At 48.7% G+C, this 24385-nt stretch overlaps 1 protein-coding gene across 1 annotated transcript in view; it reads right to left on the minus strand.

Annotated features, from left to right (window-relative positions):
• Positions 1–24385, minus strand: part of tbck (TBC1 domain containing kinase) — a 188737-nt gene that overhangs the window by 79560 nt on the left and 84792 nt on the right. Inside the window, 1 exon segment of the mRNA XM_084318848.1 lies at positions 310–485. Coding sequence (XP_084174974.1) covers positions 310–485 — 176 coding nt within the window.

Genomic DNA, 24385 nt, shown 5'->3' on the forward strand with positions numbered 1-24385 from the left:
TGCTAGGACAGTCAATTCCCAATAGTGGGAGTAAGGGGTGGACAGATAAATCATGATAAATTGGTATCAACCCCTCAAATAACCGGTTGGGGAAAATAGGTTTGAGAGAGAGAAAAAGTGTGTATGTGTGTGTGTGTACACTGTATATTTATAGACCTGTGAGGACCAACTCTTAACAGCCAACCTTTTTTGTGAGGGCAATTTGAGTTGTGATGACATGGTAAGAGGTTATGGTAGGGGAGGAGTTAGGAAATACATTTAGTACCGACGCGCGCGCGCGTGCGTGTGTGTGTGGTGAAGAGTACCCACCAGGTCTGTCTTGGGCATGTCCTGGTAATCAGATGAATGATATGTGTGTGTCTTCCCGAAGCCGTTGTTGTCAGTAGCGGCCTTGGGGGGCTGGGCATGCTGTCGGTACGTAGCGCTCTTGGGAGTCCAGCAGAACAGGTTGATGGATTCACGGACACAACGCTCAATGTCAATCTCTGTGAAACAGGGGAATGAAGAGAAGAGGGCGTGGAGATATTATTTGTAGGCCTGTCAGTATTAACTCAATGGACGCCCACACAGTTGAGCATCGTTTGTACTTACCACACCAAGCTCTAAGAGATAGGAATAAGTGGCGGTGTTTGCAGGGCTATAACTATATTCTATATTATAGCTATGGATACAATACCCATTGACATCGACTATCTATCGTTCAATATGTGTTAAAGAAATAGTTTTTTCATCCATACATTCCCGTTTTATACCGTGGTGAATATGAGTATAGTTTTAGAGTAATCGTGTCTAATCCCAGAAAACGACGCTATGCAGCAATACGTGTATTTCACTAAAACCGTTGCCGTTTCTCGCCTGTACACGCTACTATTTCGAAATCAAATCTATATTATCGGTATTATGTTTCATCATGAATGCATGAAAGGGTGGGGGGGGAGGGGGGGGGTCGTTTTTTGATGCTTTGATCGCCACCAACGGCATACGTTGTGGAGTAACGTTACACACATATGTTGTGATCGAGGTGAAGTCATGGTCGGATCACAGCAGGATTGATATCATATAACCCTTACCTTCACTAGGATGTACCCCAAAAAGAATATTCCAATTATCTGATTGCGAGTCCCAGTATTGGTGTCGATCGTGTCGCCAACATAATCCGCCACACATCATGCATCGGGAGCATTTCACGCTTCTCAATCCGATCGGGAGAACCGCTCAACTTGCCGGACAAAGGAAAGTCAGACCGGAGACTTTTGATTGACGCCGGTATTGCACTTTGGCATTCTCAGGATGATTCCCCATGTTAACCCAGAGTCTGTGTGCCTGTAATGAATGGAAATATCGAATAAAAGAAATAACGATGAAAACCCGACTATACTCGGGTCTGGCACTGAACGGTTGGCGAGTTAACCCGACTTTACTTGGGTCTGGCGCTGATTGAGTTAATGTGTGGATTTTGGGGCGATTGACTTGAAAACCTCAATGAGGTTGAATAATGATAAACCTATAATGATAACTTCTTTGCCTCTGATAAAAATATTATATTATAATTAATAGTTAATATTATAATATTAACAAATGGGATCAAAGAAAGTCTACTTTTTTTTTGTATCCACTTTTTCCTCCTTATTTTCTATGTTTTCTCCCATCCCAATTTCGTGTTTCCAATTCTCCCCTCCCCTGTCTTGAACGTTGCTCGACTATGCCCCCCACTGGTCGGTTGCCTCCTCGGTACACGAGGAGGCAGCCTGTCACATCTTTTCACCTGCCAGCGCGGACTCTCATTGGCGAGGTGTAACGCATGGGAGGCTCACACTACCCCCGCCACTTCCTGTCTCTGCTGTGCAGGTGTCCCCCAACCAACCTGTAGGAGTCGCTGTCCACAACGTCCAAATTACCACCCATCGACTTCCACCCGCTGGCTCTGCCAATTGAGCCAGTATGACGGCCGGACCAAGCCGGAGGCAATGCTGACACCCGGATTCGAGACCGGAGTCTCTTGCATTGGTGACGAGCTCAATCTCCGCTGCGCCACCCAGCCAGAAAGTCTACTTTTCTAAAGTAGATGTCTTTAGAAAGGGAGACTTTTATGTATTATTATTTTAAATGTATAAAAAATATTCGTATTTTTTTTATAGATTTTTTACACAAGGCGACACGCTAAAAATGTTCTTAATCAGCAATGTGGGGGCGGGGTTATCGGCCGATACAGAGGATAAAAAAATGCCAGATATCTGCCAGATTAATTGGCCAGACAGATGAATCTGTGTATATGTGTCTCAGTGGTGTGACAACGGTCCTCCTCTGTGGCTGAAACTGAAGTGGTAATATTCTGGATCACAGTAGTTGCTGGTGCCTCCTCTGTCTCTTAGTCATTATGCCTGACCTTCTATATGCTGTACAGTATCTATCTATGGATATACAATGACGCTTGCACAGAGAATATTATGGTAATCTCCAAGGCAATCTGAATCTCCAGGTAATAAATTATTCCCTTTCTTTTTAGGTTTAACGGTGCCGAGAAATATCCACCACTAAAGAGCTGAACCAACCTCTTCACATTACTCAAGAGTGAGCGAAAGGGGAAGTGAATAAGCGTGTACGAAAAGCTGCATCTAGATGACGTCCCCGACTGCCTCTCCCTCTCTCGCCTCAGGCGTGAAAGCGAGGGAGATTATGCAAATATAGCAGGTGGATATAGTGGCGAACGTGAGTGGCGCACTCAACGCTTGCCAATTACACCGGTTTGACCTTGGGAGCTTCGCCTACATGCATCATCCTCAGTAGTCACTAGTCATACAAAACCTTGAGTGAGCGCCAGTGGGCCCTTTCAGCAACAGCAACAGGGACTCCTCTCCAATCCTCTTCCAAGTCAGATTGTTGTGAGGCTCTCTCTCTCTCTCTCTCTCTCTCTCTCTCTCTCTCTCTCTCTCTCTCTCTCTCTCTCTCTCTCTCTCTCTCTCTTCATAACACCTCTCCAGTAGCGACCCTCCTCCTACAGAGAGGATTACGAAAAGGAGAGCCGCTGGATTAGCCGAGGATTTGGGGGTAAATTGGGAAATCGCTCCACCTCGCTCGTTCTCGCTCTCGGTCCCTTTCTCTTTCACACCCCCCCCCCCCCCCCCCCCCCCCCCCCCCCCCACTTTTCTCAGGCTTAATGACGAGTCTGGCTAATGAGAGCCCTCAGCGTGACCTGGCCTCGGCTCAGAGGGAGAGTGACTTGAATGAAACTAAATAGAAGATGTATCTCTTTCTCTGTCTAGCCCACAGTGGCGTCAAGGTTAGGGGGCCCCCGGGCTGCTCTGGTGGGGTGTAGGACCTCACAGATTCAGTTACAGGGTTCATTCCCGTGGCAAACACACTGGTGGTCTCCTCACCAGCAGGCATGTAGACAGTTTCGCGGGAAACACATTTTCCCTCCTTAGGGCGATGAATGCTGCATGCAATCCCCCCCCCCCCCCCCCCTCAGGGTAAAAAGAGGCAGGAGTGAGGAAAATGAGATTGATAGCCATTTTAACGAGCCCTGGGCTCAGCTGGGCATTCCAAGGCAGACATCTCTGTCATGGAGCAATGCTTGTTCCTCAGACACAATTCGATTCGGTGATTATGTATCTGGGGTAATTGTAGGTTGCAGCTAGTTGCCACAAATCAAATACTGGAGAGCCAACAGATAATGTGTGACTAATGGCAACTGAGGCCTTAATGGGATGGGTCTGTAGCCCAAAGAGAGACAGGAGTGAAGATAGAGTGAAGATGGTCGGGTCAGAACATTAAAGCAAACAAAGCGGAGTTCCTGGGGCACTGATACAGTATAATACTGGATATTCCGCAGAATAATAATCCAAGCATTTAAATGATTTATATAGTGTCAAGCACACAATAATAATGTAAAATCTGCCCACAATTAGCTGCCGGCTGAGAGTGGACCGGCCGTCGAGCCAACCGACTCATCAAACAAGCCAAGTGATGTGCTCATAAATATAAGTTACGTGAGTGTACCGCACACACCCACCCAGCAACAGGCATTTAACTCTCAGATACTCCGACGTCACCTTTTGCCTTTCAGAAACTCTCGAGCTGCTGCCTGTGGGGGTGGCCGTCTCAACAGCCCACGGCTGTTTTTCTAGGAGCTAAATGTCAGCGTAAATACAGCTCATCCGCGCCGCGCTCATCGAGACGGATGCTAACGTCCCGTGAAGGCAAACGCTGCTGCTGCATCATCATCATCATCATCATCAGACACACTGTTCAGACCCGCTGCGGATCCATAAGGTCTACAAAAAAGAGGAGGTTATAGATTTGTTATAGGTTGCTTAAGAGCAAATGGTTTGGGAGGCACGGGAAGAGAGAAATTATAAATAAACGTCCGGTCGAGACGGATTACTGGCTGCTAGGCGTTAACTGCAAAGTTCCGTCTCACTTGAAGTTCCATTACAGACTTGAATATTCTGGATATTTATTCTGTAGCCCTGACACTAAGAAAATATCTCATGGTGACAAATGGCCCAAGGTAGGCGGTGCCAACCTGAACCCCTGAACCAGACCCCTGAAGTGTGTGTGTGTGTGTGTGTGTGTGTGTGTGTGTGTGTGTGTGTGTGTGTGCTGATTTTCAACCTTAATCTTATCGTTCTGTTGACGTGTGACAACTTAACTTAAACTCGTGAAGCTCATTTACAGTCTGATTAGCACATGTCCTCACAACGGAATGACAGGAGCATCCTCTTTAACACTTTGAGTGCCAGCAGGGGGCGCACGATTTGGCGCTTGAGTGCCGGCGCTGTAGTCAATGAGAGGGCGAGCACATTTGCGAACGCATCAACTATATCTTAAATTATGGATGTGTCTAATACGCCCGTCGCTTATCAATGACTTGTTTGCAGTCAACATTGTCGAAACGGATTGTTTTTGTACATTTCCGTTTTATACCATTTTGAAAAACGCTAGTTTTTTTTAAACTTCCAGAAAAAAGGTGATTCTGCAGGAATCGCGCTTTAGTGGAATACACAAAACACGTTGTCATTTTTCGGCCTATTTATGAATCGTTTTCAAATAAAGGCTAGATTATAGATAGTATATGTGTACTTATGCACGCTAGAGAAGCGGGCTGAAAAATCTATTATCTTATTTCCTGATCAGCACACACACACTCACACACACATATGGGACACGCTGAGATATAGGTGAACACTCTGATTATCCCAAGACTGGTAAAATAGATTCCTTACCTCAGATCAGATGTTCTCCAAAAAGATTATTCCAATTCCTGATCGCCATTCCAAATATCGATCGCGTTTATTGATCCAACGCTGGGTACTGGAAACACATATTCCACGCTGTTCTGCGGCTCGGCAATGAATGGGATCGTCTCCGGTTACATGCCTGACAAGTAAAATGTGGATTCCGAACTCTTTTTTTCGCATACATTTCATTCAGTCCAATCCAATGGGTGCAATACCATCCGGAGAGACGATAGGGGGCGGTATTTTCCCTGTTCGAGCTCAGATAGATCCCCAATGGTAACGTGAGGCTAGATTGATGGAAAAATTAATGGAAATCGATAATAAAAAAAATTACGATTAAATAACGAGATTTATCGTTCTTGGCACTCAACGCATGGCATGAACTAACAAGATTTCTCGTGGCTGGCACTCAAAGTGTTAAAGCTACACAAACGTGCACTGCACTCCAATTTACCATCTCGGGATAATTAGGTTATCTTTAGAACACAGCGAGCGATGTGGCGACTAAAAGACACGTCTGAGAAGTGTCACACCGGGAGCAGCGAGATGTGAATGACCATGTGGCCTCCTCCCACAGAACCACTCTATGGGTGTTATATGGTAATAGATAACAACACTGCCATCACCCAAGGGAAGGGAGACTGTAAGAGGGAATGGTTGCTGAAGGAAATACCAATGCCCCTGAAGTGGCCTTAGCTATGGACCAGAGGGTGACAACATTAACACGTTACAGTATATATGTTATATGTTATCTGTTATATGCTTTTGTTGCTTTGGTTTTGTGATGGATATTAGATTATATTAGATCAAATTCGTTGTCATTATACAGCAGTGTACAGTACAACGAAAATAATGGTTGGCATCCAACCAGAGTGCAAATGTAACAGTAAAGTGCAATAGTAATATACAATGTACAGGTGATTAAACTGGGTATACAATATATAAATTAGTGCTACTGGGTGTAATGCTAATCAGATGTATGTACAGAGTTGTAATATTAATATGTACAGTGATAGTAGTAGTTCACTAGTAACTAGTCATTTGTGGAGTTATTTTCTATTCTGTTTTAATTGTTGATTTTATAATTGCTGTAATTTGTGTCTTTTGATGGTGTTGAGCTGTTTGTAATTGTAATAGGTGCATCTGTTACAATATTGCATGAGTAACATTAATATAGCGTAACATCAATCACATTACAACGCACATAGGCCTAGGAAATCGTGCACTGAACATTTTACAAGTATTTTGCCAAATTGCTTTGCAATCATTTGGTTGTTACCTCGGTAATTAGTTTACAACCCAAGTAGAGCTACGTTGTGAACCAGTGTTTACACGACCATTACTCATATTTTTTACAGCAGACTTGACACAGCTTCATTAGCTGTGACCTGAGCTGTTCCAGTTCTTGTTGTTACAATAAACTCATTACAAAAAAGCGTGTTTATGTTTATGTGTGTGTGTGTGTGTGTGTGTGTGTGCGTGTGTATGTGTGCGTGCGTGCGTGTTAGCCTACGTGCATTTGTGAAAAAAATATAAACTCAATCTTTTCATTTCTCCTCCCATTTGTAATTGAGCATTACACAAAACTAAACCAAAAAAACAACTGAATCTTCAGTCACATCCACTCCAGTGCAGGTACAGTAGCTGCAGATGCTAATCTGCTCCGTACGTACAGCACATGGGTCCCGATACTGTATCGATACAGGGACGCCAAGTATCGATATTTAATTATTCATATATTTTTTTTGTATAAGGAAGTTGCATTGTTCATTTCAATACCTGTAATAGTACAGTAGTCCACACACACACATGTGCATTCAGTTAAGTTGGAATATGACTGTAATACAAACAGTTCAGTCAGGTACATGCAACACAGATTACAGTGTTTACATCTGTCTGCTTGAGAAAATACCATGTTCTGCAATAAAAATTATTGAAGTGAGATGAACAGACTGAACTTTATTTTATTAGATAAAACATGTTGACAAAGTTTTACTTTGCAGTTGAAAAAAGATAATAAATTAAATTTGATAATAAAAAATAATAAAAAAATTCGCAATACTATCGCGATATATTTAGTATTGCGATACTATCGTATCGTGACGCAAGTATCGCAATAGTATCGTATCGTGAGGTCTCTGGCGATTCCCACCCCTAACGTACAGCACATGGGTGAGGTGAAGGAGTAGTCCTGCACACATGGATCTCGTAAAGGAAAAGCTAGTATGCACAGTACGAGTCTGAAGGTATTAGGATATCAATCCCTACGTGCCCCGTAGGCGAGGAGGAGCAGGTGCAGGCCACAAATCACTCAATATCTACTGTGACACACAGTGTGAGTGTGTGTGTGTGTGTGTGTGTCTGTTCAAAGTTGTCTGACCCGCAAAAAAACCTTAGATCCACAACAGGCATACTACGGTAACACGTGGTTGATGTATTGGGAGCCAAATCCATATAGTTCCTGTTCCTGGCCAAATTCCCAATCAGGTCTCTGACATCAAGGCCACCTAATCATCCCTCTCCTTTAACACATTCAGCGCCGGAGCTATATGGCGAATATAGGTCTAGATGGCCACCGTTTTAATCAATGGGAGGACGGGGAGATTTGCGAGTGCTTAAAATATATCTTAAATTATGGCTATGGGTCTAATACACCCGTCGCTTATCAATGAGTTGCTTGCAGTCAACATGTACAAAACGGTTTGTTTTTTCATCTGTACATTTCCGTTTTATACCGTTTTGAATACGAGTATAGTTTTGGTAATTTCTAGGAATTCCAGAGAAAGACGCGATAATAGCCCTTTAGTGGAATACACAAAACACGTTGTAATTTTTCAGCTGATTTATGAATAGTTTTCAAATAAACGCTAGATTATCGATAGTATGTGTCCTCATGCACGATACAGAAGCGGGCTGAAAAATCGCTTATCCGTGCATTGGTCGGCGCCAACGGCACACACACACACAGACACGTTGTGATCGCTGTGAAAGAAACATCTGATTAACCCAAGATTGGTAACAGTCCTTACCTTACATCTGATGTCCTGCAAAAAGATTCATCCATTTCCTGATTGCCATTCCAAATATTGATCACGTTTATTGATCCAACGTTATAGATCGTATAGCTTTACACTCTGCTCTATTGGAACTATCCCTTTAATCCATTCTAATACTGAAAAACGTTCACATGTACACAGCCCTATTCACCTCTGCCTGGCCACACCCACATCCGCTCCTATATAAGCGGGGTCGTGGCCACACCATCAGCTCCTTCCCTACTTTCACCACCGAAAGTGTCTGTATACACCACTTTAAGCTTAGTGCCAAAGTGGGGCAGCTAGGTGGTGTAGTGGGCAAGGCGCTCGCCACCAATGCAGGAGACGCTGGGTTCGAGCCCAGCTCTCCACATTGCTATCAGCTTGGCTGGTCGTTCATACTAATACAATTGGCAGTATTAGGGGGTGGGAAGCTGATGGGTGGGGATCGGACGTTGTGGACAGCGACTCCTACAGGTCGGTTGGTGCGCCTGCGCAGCAGAATCAGGAGATCGCGCTGTGCAGGTGAAAAGATGCGACGGCTGCTTCCTCGAGTACCGGAGGGGACACGTGATGTAAGGCTTCGTCCACATTGCAGCCGGCTTGTGGGAGGCATGGCCTAACAGCGTTCGAGACAGGGGAGGGTAGAATTGGACGATACGAAATTGGGATGGGAGAAAAATAGAAAATGGGAGAAAAAAGTAGATCAAAAAAGCTTAGTGCCAAAGTAGTTTGTGAGGGATGCGCGAGAAGAGGAGCTGCGTTGACATTGTATCTTTGTTTTCTCTCTCACAATTCTTCGAGAAAATAAAGTGATAATGTCTTCACCACCGGAGAGTCTAGAAGATGATGATCATTCTGACCTCCACCGGCGCTTCGCATTGGGGCGCGCATCGCTGAGCAATCCCTGCCGGCGTTGTCTCCGGCTCTGCAGCTGGATACAATGCCTCGGGAGACGGTCGGCTGTGTGAGAGCTGACGGTCTCCCTGGGCGGGTGATGTTTTTGTGACGCGAGCCTCGGGTGTGTCAGTTGTGAGGGGACAACTGTGTGCAGCTTGCAAAGGTCGGCTCCAGGCTAGAATCCCTTTGTTGCCCCTCATAGCGGCGTGGAGGGGGTTCTAGTCTGATGCCCCACGATAACATAGACTCCTCCTCAGTGAAGTCGTAGCTTTGTTTTCCTGGGGCCGTGATTCTGAGTCTGCGGTTCAATTCCCCGGGTCTCTGGAAAACGGATACCCTCTGCCACCGCGCTGGCCCCGTTTTTCAAGATGAAAACACCCGGCACGAGGGATGCGAGTTTGGTGTTTCATTATGAGAATATCTCCAAGCTCGAGTCGGCTGCAGCCCGCAACAGGGCTTACTGCCGATGCCGCTGTGTCTGGTAAACACCGTTCTGTGAGAGGGACGTGTGTTGCCTTTTTTCCCTTTTTTCTTCAGATAAAAAGAGGAAAAGACAGCGGCTGTCAGAAGTGTTGGCCTGTATCGCTATTTCTCACGTTATACAGCTTCAGAGTAGCCGCTTAGCTTGCTACTGCGTTAGCTAGTGGCTATCGATAGCCGGTAGAGCTAACTGTTAGCCAGTTAGCTGCTAGGCTAAGTCGATAGCTGCCGGCTACGCTCGGCTGGAAACGTTAGCTTGATGCTATCAGTTAGCCTGGAGTTAGCTGTTAGCTTATGCTACAACCATTGGCGCTAGCCGTGAGGAGGTAGCGGGCCCTGGCACTCTGACTACAGCGTCATTTCTGGTCGGGCCTGCGCCATGATGGCCGCAGGAGGGGGGCGTTGCGCCGGTGTGAGGCTCCAGCCGTCGCCGCTTCTGGCCCTGCCAGCGAGAGGCCTCGTCGACGTGGTAGACCAACCTGTGTTTGCGGCCTTTTCGTCCTGCGTACGAGGTGCAGGTAAGATGTCCCTAGGACATTGCCCCACTCTTTCTTCCTCCCCCTCCCGAATGTTTTTGGTTGATAACGATGTCTTTGTTTAACAAAACATATGTTGCTTCACTGCATTTGGAGATACAACGTGTGCTGTGTAGAAATTGTCTTGGTCGCTATCTTGTATAGCTTAGGTTTTAGCATTGGCCAAGGCTTATGTCTTTCTCTCTACCTAAAAACGGCATTGTTTTTTACGTGAGTAAAACTTTACTGGGTTTTTTTGTTGTATGATGAGAAGTTGTGTGTGTTCAGGTAACGTTTAGACAACGTAGCTGAGTCCACAACTGGCTGGGTGTTAACCTGCAGCGTTGTACATAGTGGCATGTGATCGAGGGCCTGAGCCGTTTTCTTTGCTTAAGGGTAATGGTAAAAATAACGAGTGGCAAGTTTTCACACATAAGCAGAGCCGTGGATAAAACCTGTTTTCAAACGAGGTTATCGGCTGTGGCTGGCGTGCATGATGTAAAGCTTTTACTCTACAGGTGAGTATGTGCTTCATCTGCCGCGCCATGCACCTGGTGTCACGGCTCTGTTTTTTCTTTTGGCGTCGTATCAGGGGTGAGGTGGTGAGGGGGTGGGTGAAATTATTCCCCGGTTTGCCCCTGCCCCCCCCCCCCCTCTCAAATATGATTTTGTTTACAAAACGTGTGTTGATTCACTATATTTTTGGGGATACGGTGTAATCCCTCAGCTACTACTGGGGTTGTGCTCTTGCTTAGGGAGAGTGCAGTTTTCTCTGAAAATTGTTTGGTCGCTATTATGGACTTAGCAAGGCCTGTAGCTAACACTTGGTCGAGGACTTATGTCTTCTCTCGTCATAAAAGACGGCGTTCCTCTTGCAATAGTGAGAGTGACCTTTTGCCTTTTTTATTGTGAAAGAGGGTTGTGTGTATCATGTTTTCACGTTTAAGTAAATGTGGCATTGAGTCCACAACTGGGTTAGGTGTTAGCCTACAGAAGTTTACATGTATAGCTCTTGTACCAAGGCCTTTGGTCTGTGTTTTTTCTTACTTTAGGGTAAAGGTGTAAAAATTCAGGTGGCAAGTTTCGCACATGAGCCTGAAGCCGTGTATAAAGCCCGTTTTTTGCACACAATTTGAGGTTATCGTCTGTAGCTGGCATGCAGAATGTGAAGCTGTTACCCTAACAGGTATAATGCGCTTTCATGTAGCGTGCTACGACTGGTGTCATGGCTCTGCTTTGTTGTTGCATCGTATCAGGGGTGAGGGGTCATAAGTGGTGGACTAATAACCCCTCCCCCCTTTACTGATTGGCCGGGAGGTGGGACCTCCTGCCTGTCAGTCTCCCTGTATTGTATTCCGCTCTGCTCTCTATTAAAGAGTGTATTGGGCCATTGGTCACTTGGCCCAATTATTATTACATGTATCTTTTTCAATTGTTACTCACGTAGAGGTCTCTCTGGGGGAACTTCTGTCTTCCCCTCTTATGTAAAGAGCGGAATTGACAGGGTTTTACCCTCAGACGCGTCATATGAGACCCGTGTCTGTGTCTTATAGGCCGGCTTCCTGCTGCTCGTCCCAGACAGCATGGAGGAAACGTTGTCTGGTGTTTCTTATTAGAATTCGCCATCGATATGTTTCGGGTTCTCGACGTGCATATAGCGCTGGCCCTGGGTGCTTTCCATGTGGAACCACTTCATGGCTGGCGCGCCTTGGTTGCCCAATTGGCGGAGGGCGTAGAAACGGCGTTTTCTATGCGGGCGGCTGGGAAGGAGGTTTTATCTCTACCGAGCGCCAGTGCACTAGGTTAGACTCGACGGCTCACGTGCATCTCCGGGGGGAGATGACAGAGTAGATCAAAACATTGGCGGAGGGGTCTCACGCCCATGAGGTGGGCCACCAGGAGCAGTGCATTTGCGTACTTACCGTCTTGGTGGCGCCCTGTGTGATGTTTTGGATCGACACGCGTACCTACCCCCCTCTTAGGACTGGGGATGGCAGCGTAACTAGGACGCGGGACTGGTTCTGGTCGCGCCGGACCAGGTCAGTTAACCCATTGTCCGCCGGGGCGCAGATCTGCTGTTCTGGTACCCCCAAGGACTTTGTGCTTTTCCGGGGGGAAAATGCCGGGTCGGACGTCGTGGGAATTGATGTCGTGGATGTGTGTGTCATATGTATGCCACCACGGGTTGCCCTTAACAGTGACGTGCTTGGTCCATACTGTGTTGTACCTTGCGCTGTGTTAGGGGGCTTGGTCCCTCTCCATTTGTTTCACCCCTCCCTCCCTGCTAGGACGGGGCTGGGAGGGGGCTGTCGGGGAGGTTGTTGTCAACTCCTCTAGGCATCCCTGTATAGGTCCCGGTCCGCCGGGCCCAGGTCCGAACTCGTTCTCGTCGACCTGTTGGCCTGGGTAAACCCTTTGAAAACTGAAACACGCAGTTATGTTTCTGAGTTTTCTTTGTGGGTTAAGGGAACAACCGCCTCCTGTTAAACTAAACATAAGGGGGTGGTTGGTTCTCCGGTGTGTTGGTAGCAGAGTCGACTCTTGGGTTGAGGCCGGGCTTGACCCAGTCTGCCCGAGTATGCCCCTGTATCTTTCATGACGTCTGCCAATTGTGTCAGCCTCTTCTTTGAACCTCGACCCCGCTGGATGGGGGGTCGGGTTTGTGGAGGTTATGACATGGTGCACAGCATACCGAACACCCCTTCCGCCGGGATACTGTTCTCACAGTAGACCCCTTAGGCGCCTGTCTAGTCCGCAGTGCTCCAGGCACAGGTCGAGTTCTGCTCTTGGGGCCTGTTGCCTGGATTGAGGGATCAACCTCCTTGGGGGTTGTCTCCCCGGCACGCCGACTGGCCCCGCAGTGTTGTGGGGGGGTAGCCTCTTGAAGAGTACTTCAGAGTGGGGTGCCAAGGGGGGAAGGGCCTGCTCTTGATTTGGTCCCTGTCCGATACGCTGGCGATGTGGGGGGTGGTGTCACCAGTGACCGTCTGGTGGGGTCCCGATGCTGCGGCCTCGTTGGCCTCACCAGGCCCCCTTTTTTCAGTGGGTCCTAGCCCTCAGGTTGTCCTAGGGCTGGGACCTCCTCCGCGCTCCGCTGCTGCAGCCTTGCCACGGGGTTGGGTTCTTGACCTTCGACCCCGTGATGTTGGGGGCTGTGACGGGGGTGTTTTGCTTCCCGTCTGTTCCCTGGTGGCATGTGGGATGCACGCCTGAGTGGTCGCGGGTCCTTCTGAACGAAGGTAAGTCCCACGGTCTGCTCACCCTGTGCGTTTGAGGTGCTAAGCCCTCTTCGCACAGTCGGATCCGATTCCCTCCCGTCCTCCACTAGGGGGGACCGGGGGGCTTGGGTCCTCCCCGGTTCTGATGGTTGTAGGGGGCCTCAGCGGGTACATCTGTCGAGCTTTTCGCTCTGCTCAGCTCCTGTGTTCCAATAGAGCAGAGCGTAAAGCTATACGATCTATAACGTAAGTTTTTTTTTGTATCCACTTTTTCTCCCATTTTCTATATTTTCTCCCATCCCAATTTCGTATCATCCAATTCAACCCTCCCCTGTCACGAACGCTGTTTCTTGCCTCCCACAAGCCGGCTGCAATGTGGACTAAGTCATACATAGCACAAGTCCCCTCCGGTACTTGAGGTAACAGCAGTCGCATTTTTTCACCTGCGCAGCTCGATCTCTCAGTGGCGAGGAGTAATGCGTGGGAGGCTCACGCTGCCCCCGACACTTCCTGATTCTACTGCGCAGGCGCACCAACCGACCTGTAGGAGTCGCTGTCCACAACGCCCGATCCCCACCCATCAGTTTCCCACCCCCTAATACGGCCAATGTGTATTAGTATGAACGACCAGCTAAACTGAAAGCAATGTGGAGCGCTGGGCTCGAACAGGCGAGCCCAGCGTCTCCGCATTCGTGGCGAGCGCCTTGCCCACTACGCCATGTAGCCGCCCCTATAACGTAAGGTTATCCTATAACCCTAGTTATACGAGTATAGCGAGCGCTCTGCTCTGACTCACTGAGGACCCCATGGTCTTTGCCTTCGGTGGTGAAAGACTTGGGAGGGAGCTGATGGTGTGGCCACGACCCCGCTTATATAGGAGCGGATGTGGGTGTGGCCAGGCGGAGGTGAATAGGGGTGTGTACATGTGAACGTTTTTCAGTATTAGAATGGATTAAAGGGATAGTTCCAATAGAGCAGAACGCTCGCTATACTCATAACTAGGATTATAGGATAACCTTACGTTATATATCCAAAACACGTAATCCACGCTGCTCAGTGTCCCCAGTCAATGTGGTATAACGATAATGCATGCCCGAGAAGGAAAACCTGGACCGGACCTTTTTTTTTTATGCACAGTCCCAGCCAATCCAATCCAATGATGTGCAATACCATCCGGGAGACGATAGGCGGCGGTATTTGCCCTTTTGCAAGCTCAGACCCATTCCCAACGATAACATCAGGTTGGATGGATGAAAATGAATGTATATCGCTAATAAAAGAAATAACAATTAAAACCCGACTATACTCGTGATTGGCGCTCAAGCGTCGGCGAGTTAACTCGACTATACTCGGGTCTGGCGTCCAATGTGTTAATTGACTGATATCAATCCCTATCTCCTGATACCAAGAACATGCAAATTAACCTTGTAGAAGTGGAGCAATCTTCCATTTACTTAGGTATGTATTTTAGGTGGATCTTCAGAAAATAGGGCTCCGGGCTTAAGAGTTTAAGTCTCTTTCATGCACTCTAGGTAAAATGGTTACCATTCAATTGCAGGTACACAGTCATAATAATAATAATAATAATAATAATAATAATAATAATAATAATAATAATAATAATAATAATAAACTTAATTTGTATAGCACCTGTAACTGAGGGGTACAATTCCCTGACTGTATTGATAAGTATGGTATCATTAAACCACTACCGCTTTATGTACTTTAATTACTGGCCATACAGTACACGATATCTAAGTATGATGAACACTTTCCCACATATGAAATCAGGTCCACACAAAGGTAATAGTCAAATATTTAATATATAGCAAAGGGTACATATAATAGTTACTTATTACATTTATGATTTGAATGCACTTGTAAGGCAAATGAGTATTCGTAGGCAAATCAACACTGAATGTCCAATCTCTGGTTACACAGGAAGCAAGTATACAACCTGGCTCTTAGGGAATTATAGCGATGGTCACTTAATGATTATAGCTGGATAATATACTGAAGGGGTCCCGCCGGTTGTAAGCCAGTAGGGGGGGTAGGAGAGCCGTCGGCTGTATCCCGTCTGGTCAACGATTTCTAGGGAGAGTCCAGGTACAGAACACAGTGCCCGTAGAACCTTGATCCGCAGATGAATACACTTGGGCTCTCTTGTAGACGATAGCTGTAGCTGTAGCTTTAGGTCCACAACGAAGAAGAAGCGAGGCGACCTCAGTCTGGTCTGAGCGCCGTCTCACCTTGGCTCCTCTCGGGGTAAATCCAACACTCACCGGTGTTGGCGATTATCCGCTCCACAAATCAAAGCACCAAAGCAAATAGATATTCCATGCCGTATAGGGCTCAGCAGTCGTCGGGGTAGGTAATCCAATGTGCAGGTCCACTCGTCCTCGCCTAGAACTCCTCGGATGAAAGCACCACGCGTGGTCTGCCCAACCTGGTTAAGACTCTAGATAACGCGCGGAAACGATGGGGGTGCTGCTCACTTTAGAACTCTAACCGAACGATGCACCATACATAATAGACTATTATTACTTAATAGAAATACGGTGCCAAACTCTGGCAATTCAGCTATTAATTCGCACGAGGTCTCACTGCTATTCTAAGGCCAAACAGGCCGTACTACACCGCACGCGGTATCGTGGGGTGAGGCTTCACGTCTTGTTACTTAGTTGGGTAGAAGGGTAAAGGACTAAGAGGAATTCTACATTTCTTGCGCCATATTTATATGCACAGTGGACAAGTAGTGCCGCTCTGCTTTCGGTAGCCGTATTCCTGCGCGGAGCTGAGGCTAGTAAGGGCATGTCTCGTCGGTACCTTTGAACTTGAACGCCAGGGGCTTGTCCCTGGCGCCTGGTCCTTTTGTCCAATAAGAGAATGAACTATTATGGGCTGTAGTAGAATAAAGGGATATTCCGTGTATATGTACAAGGAATATACAAGGGATATCAAACGATATACAAATACTATTAAATATATATCCATAAATAAATATATATATTCGGTTTAATCTGATCCTTCACAACAGCCGCCCCCTAATTAGTCCCACCTAATTAGCTGAGCAGAGACAGATTAACCGCACTGTCCACTACTCAATGTCCGCTGTAAGGGTCAGTCAACTCACAAAGTCATAGGGTCATGGTCGTCATCAATAGTATCAGGGAGCCTTGGCAGTTCTATTAGCCTCGCCACGGGTCGGGTGTAAATCCGTCCTTGGACGAGCACTTCAGCTGCTCGGACCTTTCCATCGGCACCGGTGATCACTTTGCTTACGCGGCCAGCCGGCCACATAGCTCTGGGTAGTGACTGGTCGATGATCATGACGACTGTTCCTTCTGTCAAATTGTCTCTCTCTTTCACCCACTTCTGGCAGGTCTGTAGAGACGGTAGGTAGTGGAGTAGGAAGCTGTTCCAAAACTTGTCAGCCAGTACTTGACTGTACCTCCACATTCTTCGGCCGTTCGCTTCTTCAGGCCTGTACATTGTCTGTGGTAGTGCGGGGTCCAGCCGCCCCATCAAGAGGGTGTTGGGGGTGACTGGGTCGACATCTGCTACATCACTTGAGACGTAACCGAGGGGCTTTGAGTTCAATACTCCCTCAATCTCCGTGAGGACTGTCATTAGGACTTCTTCCGCCACAGTCTGGGCCCCAAGCACGGCGTACAGGGCTGTCTTTATGGAACGTACTTCTCGTTCCCAGGTTCCACCGAAGTGAGGTGCGTTCGGGGGATTAAACTGGAAGTCAATCTGGGATGGAGCGAGGTGGGTCTTAAGTTCTGGGCCCATAGCTTGGAAGCTCTCTCTCAGCTCTCTTTCTCCGCCTTTGAAGTTTGTCCCGTGATCAGACAACAATGTAGACGGTTTTCCTTTCCGTGATGTGAATCTTCGGAAGGCCATAAGGAATGAGTCTGTGCTCATGGTTGGAAGGAGTTCGATATGTATCGCTCTGGTGGTCATGCATTTGAATACAATACCCCACCGCTTCTCGGTTCCTCTTCCTCTCTTTATATACAGCGGGCCAAAACAGTCCATACCGGTGGAGTGAAAGGGCTTGTCGCCGGGTCGGAGGCGACAGGGAGGTAGGTCAGCCATCCGGGGTATACTGGGGTGCGCGCGCCACTTACGGCAGTCTAGACAGGTTCGCTGGAAGCGCCGCACTGCTTCTCTCCCTTGCAGTATCCAATAACGACGTCTGATCTCCGCGAAGACTCTCTCTGCCCCTGCGTGGTGCACATCCTCGTCGTATTTCTTTATGATCAGCTCTGTGACCTTGTGTCGGCTGTTCAAGACTATCGGGTACTTAACGTCATCCGGTAGGTCTGGGGCTCTCCGCAGACGACCACCCACTCTGATGAGATTATGGGCGTCGCTCTCGGGGGCTAGGTGGAGCAGTCTGCTGTCTGATGGGACGGGCTTCGCTCCCTGTAGACAGGCTAGCTCATTGGGGAACGAGTCTCTCTGGGCTCGTTGTAGTAGAAGGAGTTCTGCTTCTTCGTAGTCAGCTGCTGAAATGTCAGTTGTGGGCTGAACCTCTGGGTGGTGCCACAGAAATGTCTTTAGCTGCGCACTCTCTAGGGTGAGGCAATCGTCTAGAACCGGGTCTGTGGGGACGAGTGTGTGTGTCAACCCACAGAACATAGGTTTCTTGTTCTCTGCCTCCTCTTTACTCGCCTCCCGTGGGGTGGGTGTAGGCCACTCTTCTTCGGGGAGCTTGAGGAACTCTGGCCCGTCACTGTAGAGGTTGTGACGGGTGAGGTCATCCAGGGACATTCCCCGGGTGATGACGTCAGCTGGGTTGTGTTTGGTGTCCACATACCTCCAGCTGGTTACTTCTGTTAACTCTTGAATCTCGGTGACTCTGACTCCCACGAAGACCTTGTATCTGCACGAATCAGACCGGATCCATGTGAGTACGGTCGTGGAGTCTGACCACAAGATTGTTCTTTGCACCGGGATGGTGAGTTCACGTTGGATTAACGTGGCGAGCTGCGCTCCTGCTAGGGCTGCGCAGAGCTCTAGGCGCGGGATAGATTGTTGCTTGCGTGGGGCTATTCTTGAGCGAGCCAGGATGAAAGCAGTATGTATTTCTCCTCCCTCCTCTCGGGCACGCAAGTAAGCCACCGAACCGTAGGCTACTTCGGAGGCGTCGCTGAATACGTGCAGGTCGATCTTGCATGTCTCTGGCCTCACTGTGGGTGGGAAGTAGCTGCGGCGTATATTAACACCTGGGAGTGAGCGGAGTTCCGTCTCCCACTCTCTCCATGTGGATGCAAGGTGTTCGGGTATGGGATCGTCCCAGCCCTGGTCTTTGTCCCATAGCGCTCTTACAATCATCTTTGCCCTGGTGGTGTAAGGTAGAATACATCCCAACGGGTCATATTGTCTGGCGAGTGTTCTGTATACACTCCGTCTGGTGGTCGGTATTGCCGTCGACCTTCCCTGCTCCTTGATCAGGGGTTTGTGTCTATAATGGAGCGAGTCTGTTTTGAAGCGCCAGACTAGTCCTAGTGTCATTTCTTGGGCTTCTCCTGGGATGGTCGCCATCCAGGTGTCGCTGCTCGCGGCCTTGTCCTCGGGGGAGAGGCTGCGCAGTACTTGCGGGTCGCTGCTGGCCCACTGCCTGAGATCAAAGCCGCCTTTGATCAGGGAGACGCGGAGCTTGAGTAGGAGAGCCTCGGCTTCTTCTGGCGTCGAGACGCTTTGTAAACAGTTGTCCACGTAGAAACTATTTGTCACACTTTGTTGGACCTCTTCATCTGCTGCTGGGTCCTCTGCGACGTGCTTTTGCAGTGCAAACGTAGCACAGCATGGGCTGCATGTGGTTCCGAAAGGGAGGACTTCCCATTGATAGATGGCTGGGTGCTCATCTCCGATCCTCTCTCTCCATAGGAACCGCAGCAGGGGCTTGTCCTCCTCCACTAGCCTCACCTGCAGGAACATCCCTTTGATGTCGCCGCTGATAGCCACCTTGTCCTGGCGGAAGCGTAGTAGCACGCCTAGTAGGGAGGGGCCGAGTGTTGGGCCGGCCAAGAGTTCTTTATTCAGATTTTGTGATCCGATCTGGTAGCTGCAGTTAAACACAATGCGATCCTTGCCGTTGTGGTGGACCTTGTGGTGCGGCACGTACCATGATTCGGTCGTCTGATCGGCCTCTTTAATGTCAATTTTCTTTATGTGTCCCGCTGTGATTAATTTGTTAATCTCAGCGCGGTACACAGCTTCTTGAGCGGGGTCTTTGGCTAGGCGCCGCTCTGTGTTCAATAGATACCGCTCCGTCGCCTCTTTTGTAGCACGAAAGGTGGGCATTCCCTCTCGCCTCAGGAGTGGAGTTGCGTATCTCATCACTCCGTTGACGTTGACTCTCTTTGTCCCGTGCTCGAGGAGGGCTATAGCGTAGATATCTTCCTTAGAACGAGTGTCTTTCTTTTCGTTCTTAAAGGGCATTGTCTCTAGTGTCTATAGCCTCTCGACATGCTGCAGGAGTGTGGTGTCTCCTTCTGTCGCTCTGGAGTGGAGGCAGCTAGTGGCTGCTGTTCGGTTAAGAGACTTGGCGAGGGGGCCTTGTAATGTCCATCCTAGGCGGGTCTCGACTGCTGCAGGGCAACCTCTGGGTCCTGTATGGACCCGGTCTATCGGGACTATGAGGTCTGCATGGTCGGAGCCTATCAGCAGGGTCGGGGTGGCACCGTCTATGAGCGGTATAGGTAGTTGACGCAGGTGCACATATTTCTCCATCAGCTTGGCGATGGGGTAGGTGTACTGCGATAGTCCTATTTCTTGGCTGGTGAAAGCATTAGTAATCCTGTACCGTCTCTCTGGCTGCCCGCTTGCTGCGATAGTGAAGGAGACATTCTCGCCCTTTATCGTCTTTAGATCTCTTCTTATTGTCCGAATCGTCATCTGGTTCTCGCTCCCCCGCAGCCCCAGCTGGGCCGCAGCGGACGCGAGGAGAAGGGTCTTTGGTCTGTTGGATGGTGCAGGCTTTCTTTTGTTACTGTCGTGTAGGACATCCAGATGGGCTCCGTCACACCGACTACACCTCTTCTTTAGGCGGCACTCGGCTGCCATGTGACTGCGCGCACATCGGTAACAGCGCCTGTTGGACTTTATCCAGTGACTTACTTCTTCAGCGGTCATCTTCTTGAACTGGTCACATTGTGACAACCAGTGTTCCTTCTCGCAGTACGGGCACACCATCTTCCACTTCTCTTTCGTCGAGGGGGTACTGTGGTTCTTGCTGCTCGGTACTGATTCTGATTGGTGCATGACAGTCACCGATCTTCGGCCATCGTTTACTCTCCTAGGTCCCTCTCTGGAGCTTGGCGTGCTCCGCACGAACGTATCCAGCCGTAGGCTGCTGACTTCTCTCGCCAGGAAGTCGGCTAAATCTAGGAGGGATGGCTCGGGACCGTTAGGATCACGGTGGTCTCTTTGCCGCCTGAAGCGCTCCTGTCGGGCGGGCGGCAGCTTCTCTAAAATCCTCTCGACGTTCGAGTTTGCGTATAGTTCGTGCATACCCTTTTCTCGTTGCGCCCCCAGCATCCCTACCAGGGATTGTACTTTTATAGACAGGTCGTCTAGTGAGCGATTGTCTGTTGCTGGGGGTAGGCGGTCAATATGCCTTATCTCCTGTATTACGTAATCCCATATACGTCCATATCTCTGGTCCAGCGCTGCTAGAGCCGCGGTGTATGGGGTCGTAGAGGTGGCATAGGCCAGCGCTATGTTGTGCGCTCGGGGCACTTTCAGGTGCTTCAATAATATTGCATACTTGTGGCGTTCATCAGCGACATCCACCATCATTGTCTCTAAGCACATCCGGAGCTCCGTGTACTGTGCTCGATTCTCATGGGTGAAGTCTGGAAACGTCGGTGTGCCAATGTATGACGCCATGGATGGCTGGCACATCGGTGAGCGTTGGAAGAGAGGCCTCCTGGGCGAGTCTCTTCTTACGCCTCTCGGTGGGCTGGTACTGGCAGGGTACCATGGCCCGCTGGTCCAGGTGCTATTCCTCGGGACTGGTCGTGCGTCATGCTCACCCGTGAGTCGAGTCGGGGGTCAGTAGCGCAGAGCCGCGGGGGTATAGCCTGGGCTGTACTGGACCTCCTGGTCCTGTGGAGTAATGTGCTGCTGTCGGGCTTGACTCTCCTCTTCTCCCTCTTCTTCTTCTGCCAGGTCACCTAGATCCTGTAGTCGTCTATTTAGCCTCTCCGCGGTGTCCGCTGTTCCTTCCTTGTAGCTGGGTCTCACTTGGACCGGTCGGGGAATGAGTTCGGAGGGGGGTGTAGACTCTCTCTGGTGGTCGAGTTCAAGGTCGCCTGCTCGGTTAGGGGAGGGTGCCCTTGACGTGTGTCTTGACGAGGCTCTGGAACCCCTTGTGGAGGGAGGGGGTGTTGCCCTGGTGATCAGCTGCTCCATTAGCTGCGCTTGTAGTCTGTCGCGCTCGGCTTGTAGTCTGTCGCGCTCGGCTTCGCGCTTGGTGAGATCTGCTTCTCTTTGGGCACCGGCAGCGGCACACTGGGTGTCGGCCCGGTCTCTTGCCATATTCTCTTCCGTCTGAAGGCGCCTCAGCTCCAGACGTATGTAATAATAATAATAATAATAATAATAATAATAATAATTTAGGACCTGCTCCGAGGTCACCATTTGGCACACATGCGAACCATGCATACAATGCGTATCTGCGATTAACCCATCCCGTATGTGCTCTTCTTCGCTCCGTTGCTGCGCTTGGAGTTGTTCGCGCTCGCTAAGCGTCTGTGCTTGGAGTCGATCGCGTTCACCCTGAAGTCGATCGCGTTCACCCTGAAGTCGATCGCGTTCGGTAGAGGCTGTCAGGCTGGCGAAGAACGCCTGTGACAGCATCCTCTCCGCCTCGCTGGGGGAAGACGCTTGTAGAGGTGAGCCGCTCCTGGCTGTACCCGTTGGGGATGCGTTCCCCTGCGGGGAGTCCTGGAGCTCTATCTCCTCGGCGCTCTCCTCATCTTGTTCCGTGCAGAGTTCCACCTCTGGAGGGTTGTCTTCCTCCCGGAGCTCTGGGGGGACTACTTCTTCGGTATTGGCGGGGGGTAAAGTCGTGTCAGTTCCCTCCTGGTCCCCACCGTGAGCTTGGTCAGTTACATTAGAACCCACTAGGGCCTCTGTGGTCGGGGTATCCTGGTTGATAGGGTCGGACATAATTTTACTTTCTACTTTTACTGCGTTTACTGTTTGTAGAAGGCTAGGTAGTTTACTGACAGCGTAATCCTCTAAGTACTGGGGTGGCTGTCGTCTACGTTGCGGGCGTTCTACTTTAGGAGGACCGTTTCGTGGAGTGTTCATCATAGGCCATTTCAATATTAATACCACTATATTAATATTACGCTAATTACCCTCCGGCTCGAAGGACCAATTTTAACTGAGGGGTACAATTCCCTGACTGTATTGATAAGTATGGTATCATTAAACCACTACCGCTTTATGTACTTTAATTACTGGCCATACAGTACACGATATCTAAGTATGATGAACACTTTCCCACATATGAAATCAGGTCCACACAAAGGTAATAGTCAAATATTTAATATATAGCAAAGGGTACATATAATAGTTACTTATTACATTTATGATTTGAATGCACTTGTAAGGCAAATGAGTATTCGTAGGCAAATCAACACTGAATGTCCAATCTCTGGTTACACAGGAAGCAAGTATACAACCTGGCTCTTAGGGAATTATAGCGATGGTCACTTAATGATTATAGCTGGATAATATACTGAAGGGGTCCCGCCGGTTGTAAGCCAGTAGGGGGGGTAGGAGAGCCGTCGGCTGTATCCCGTCTGGTCAACGATTTCTAGGGAGAGTCCAGGTACAGAACACAGTGCCCGTAGAACCTTGATCCGCAGATGAATACACTTGGGCTCTCTTGTAGACGATAGCTGTAGCTGTAGCTTTAGGTCCACAACGAAGAAGAAGCGAGGCGACCTCAGTCTGGTCTGAGCGCCGTCTCACCTTGGCTCCTCTCGGGGTAAATCCAACACTCACCGGTGTTGGCGATTATCCGCTCCACAAATCAAAGCACCAAAGCAAATAGATATTCCATGCCGTATAGGGCTCAGCAGTCGTCGGGGTAGGTAATCCAATGTGCAGGTCCACTCGTCCTCGCCTAGAACTCCTCGGATGAAAGCACCACGCGTGGTCTGCCCAACCTGGTTAAGACTCTAGATAACGCGAGGAAACGATGGGGGTGCTGCTCACTTTAGAACTCTAACCGAACGATGCACCATACATAATAGACTATTATTACTTAATAGAAATACGGTGCCAAACTCTGGCAATTCAGCTATTAATTCGCACGAGGTCTCACTGCTATTCTAAGGCCAAACAGGCCGTACTACACCGCACGCGGTATCGTGGGGTGAGGCTTCACGTCTTGTTACTTAGTTGGGTAGAAGGGTAAAGGACTAAGAGGAATTCTACATTTCTTGCGCCATATTTATATGCACAGTGGACAAGTAGTGCCGCTCTGCTTTCGGTAGCCGTATTCCTGCGCGGAGCTGAGGCTAGTAAGGGCATGTCTCGTCGGTACCTTTGAACTTGAACGCCAGGGGCTTGTCCCTGGCGCCTGGTCCTTTTGTCCAATAAGAGAATGAACTATTATGGGCTGTAGTAGAATAAAGGGATATTCCGTGTATATGTACAAGGAATATACAAGGGATATCAAACGATATACAAATACTATTAAATATATATCCATAAATAAATATATATATTCGGTTTAATCTGATCCTTCACAACAGCACCTTTTATACAAGAATTGCAGCCCAAAGTGCTTCACAGTAGTGACGTAGACAAAAAATGTACAGGCTAGAATAGGCATAACATTTGCATAAAAATTGGCAGAATCATAGACCGGCATAAAATGAGCAGAGTAAGAGGTAACCTAAGCCCAACCTCCCAGTAAGAGGAACCTAACTAGGTGCAGATCAACACGCCTAGTGAGTGACAGA

This window comes from Notolepis coatsorum (assembly GCF_963971535.1).
Source record: "Notolepis coatsorum genome assembly, chromosome: 7".
Classification (NCBI taxonomy): Eukaryota; Metazoa; Chordata; class Actinopteri; order Aulopiformes; family Paralepididae; genus Notolepis; species Notolepis coatsorum.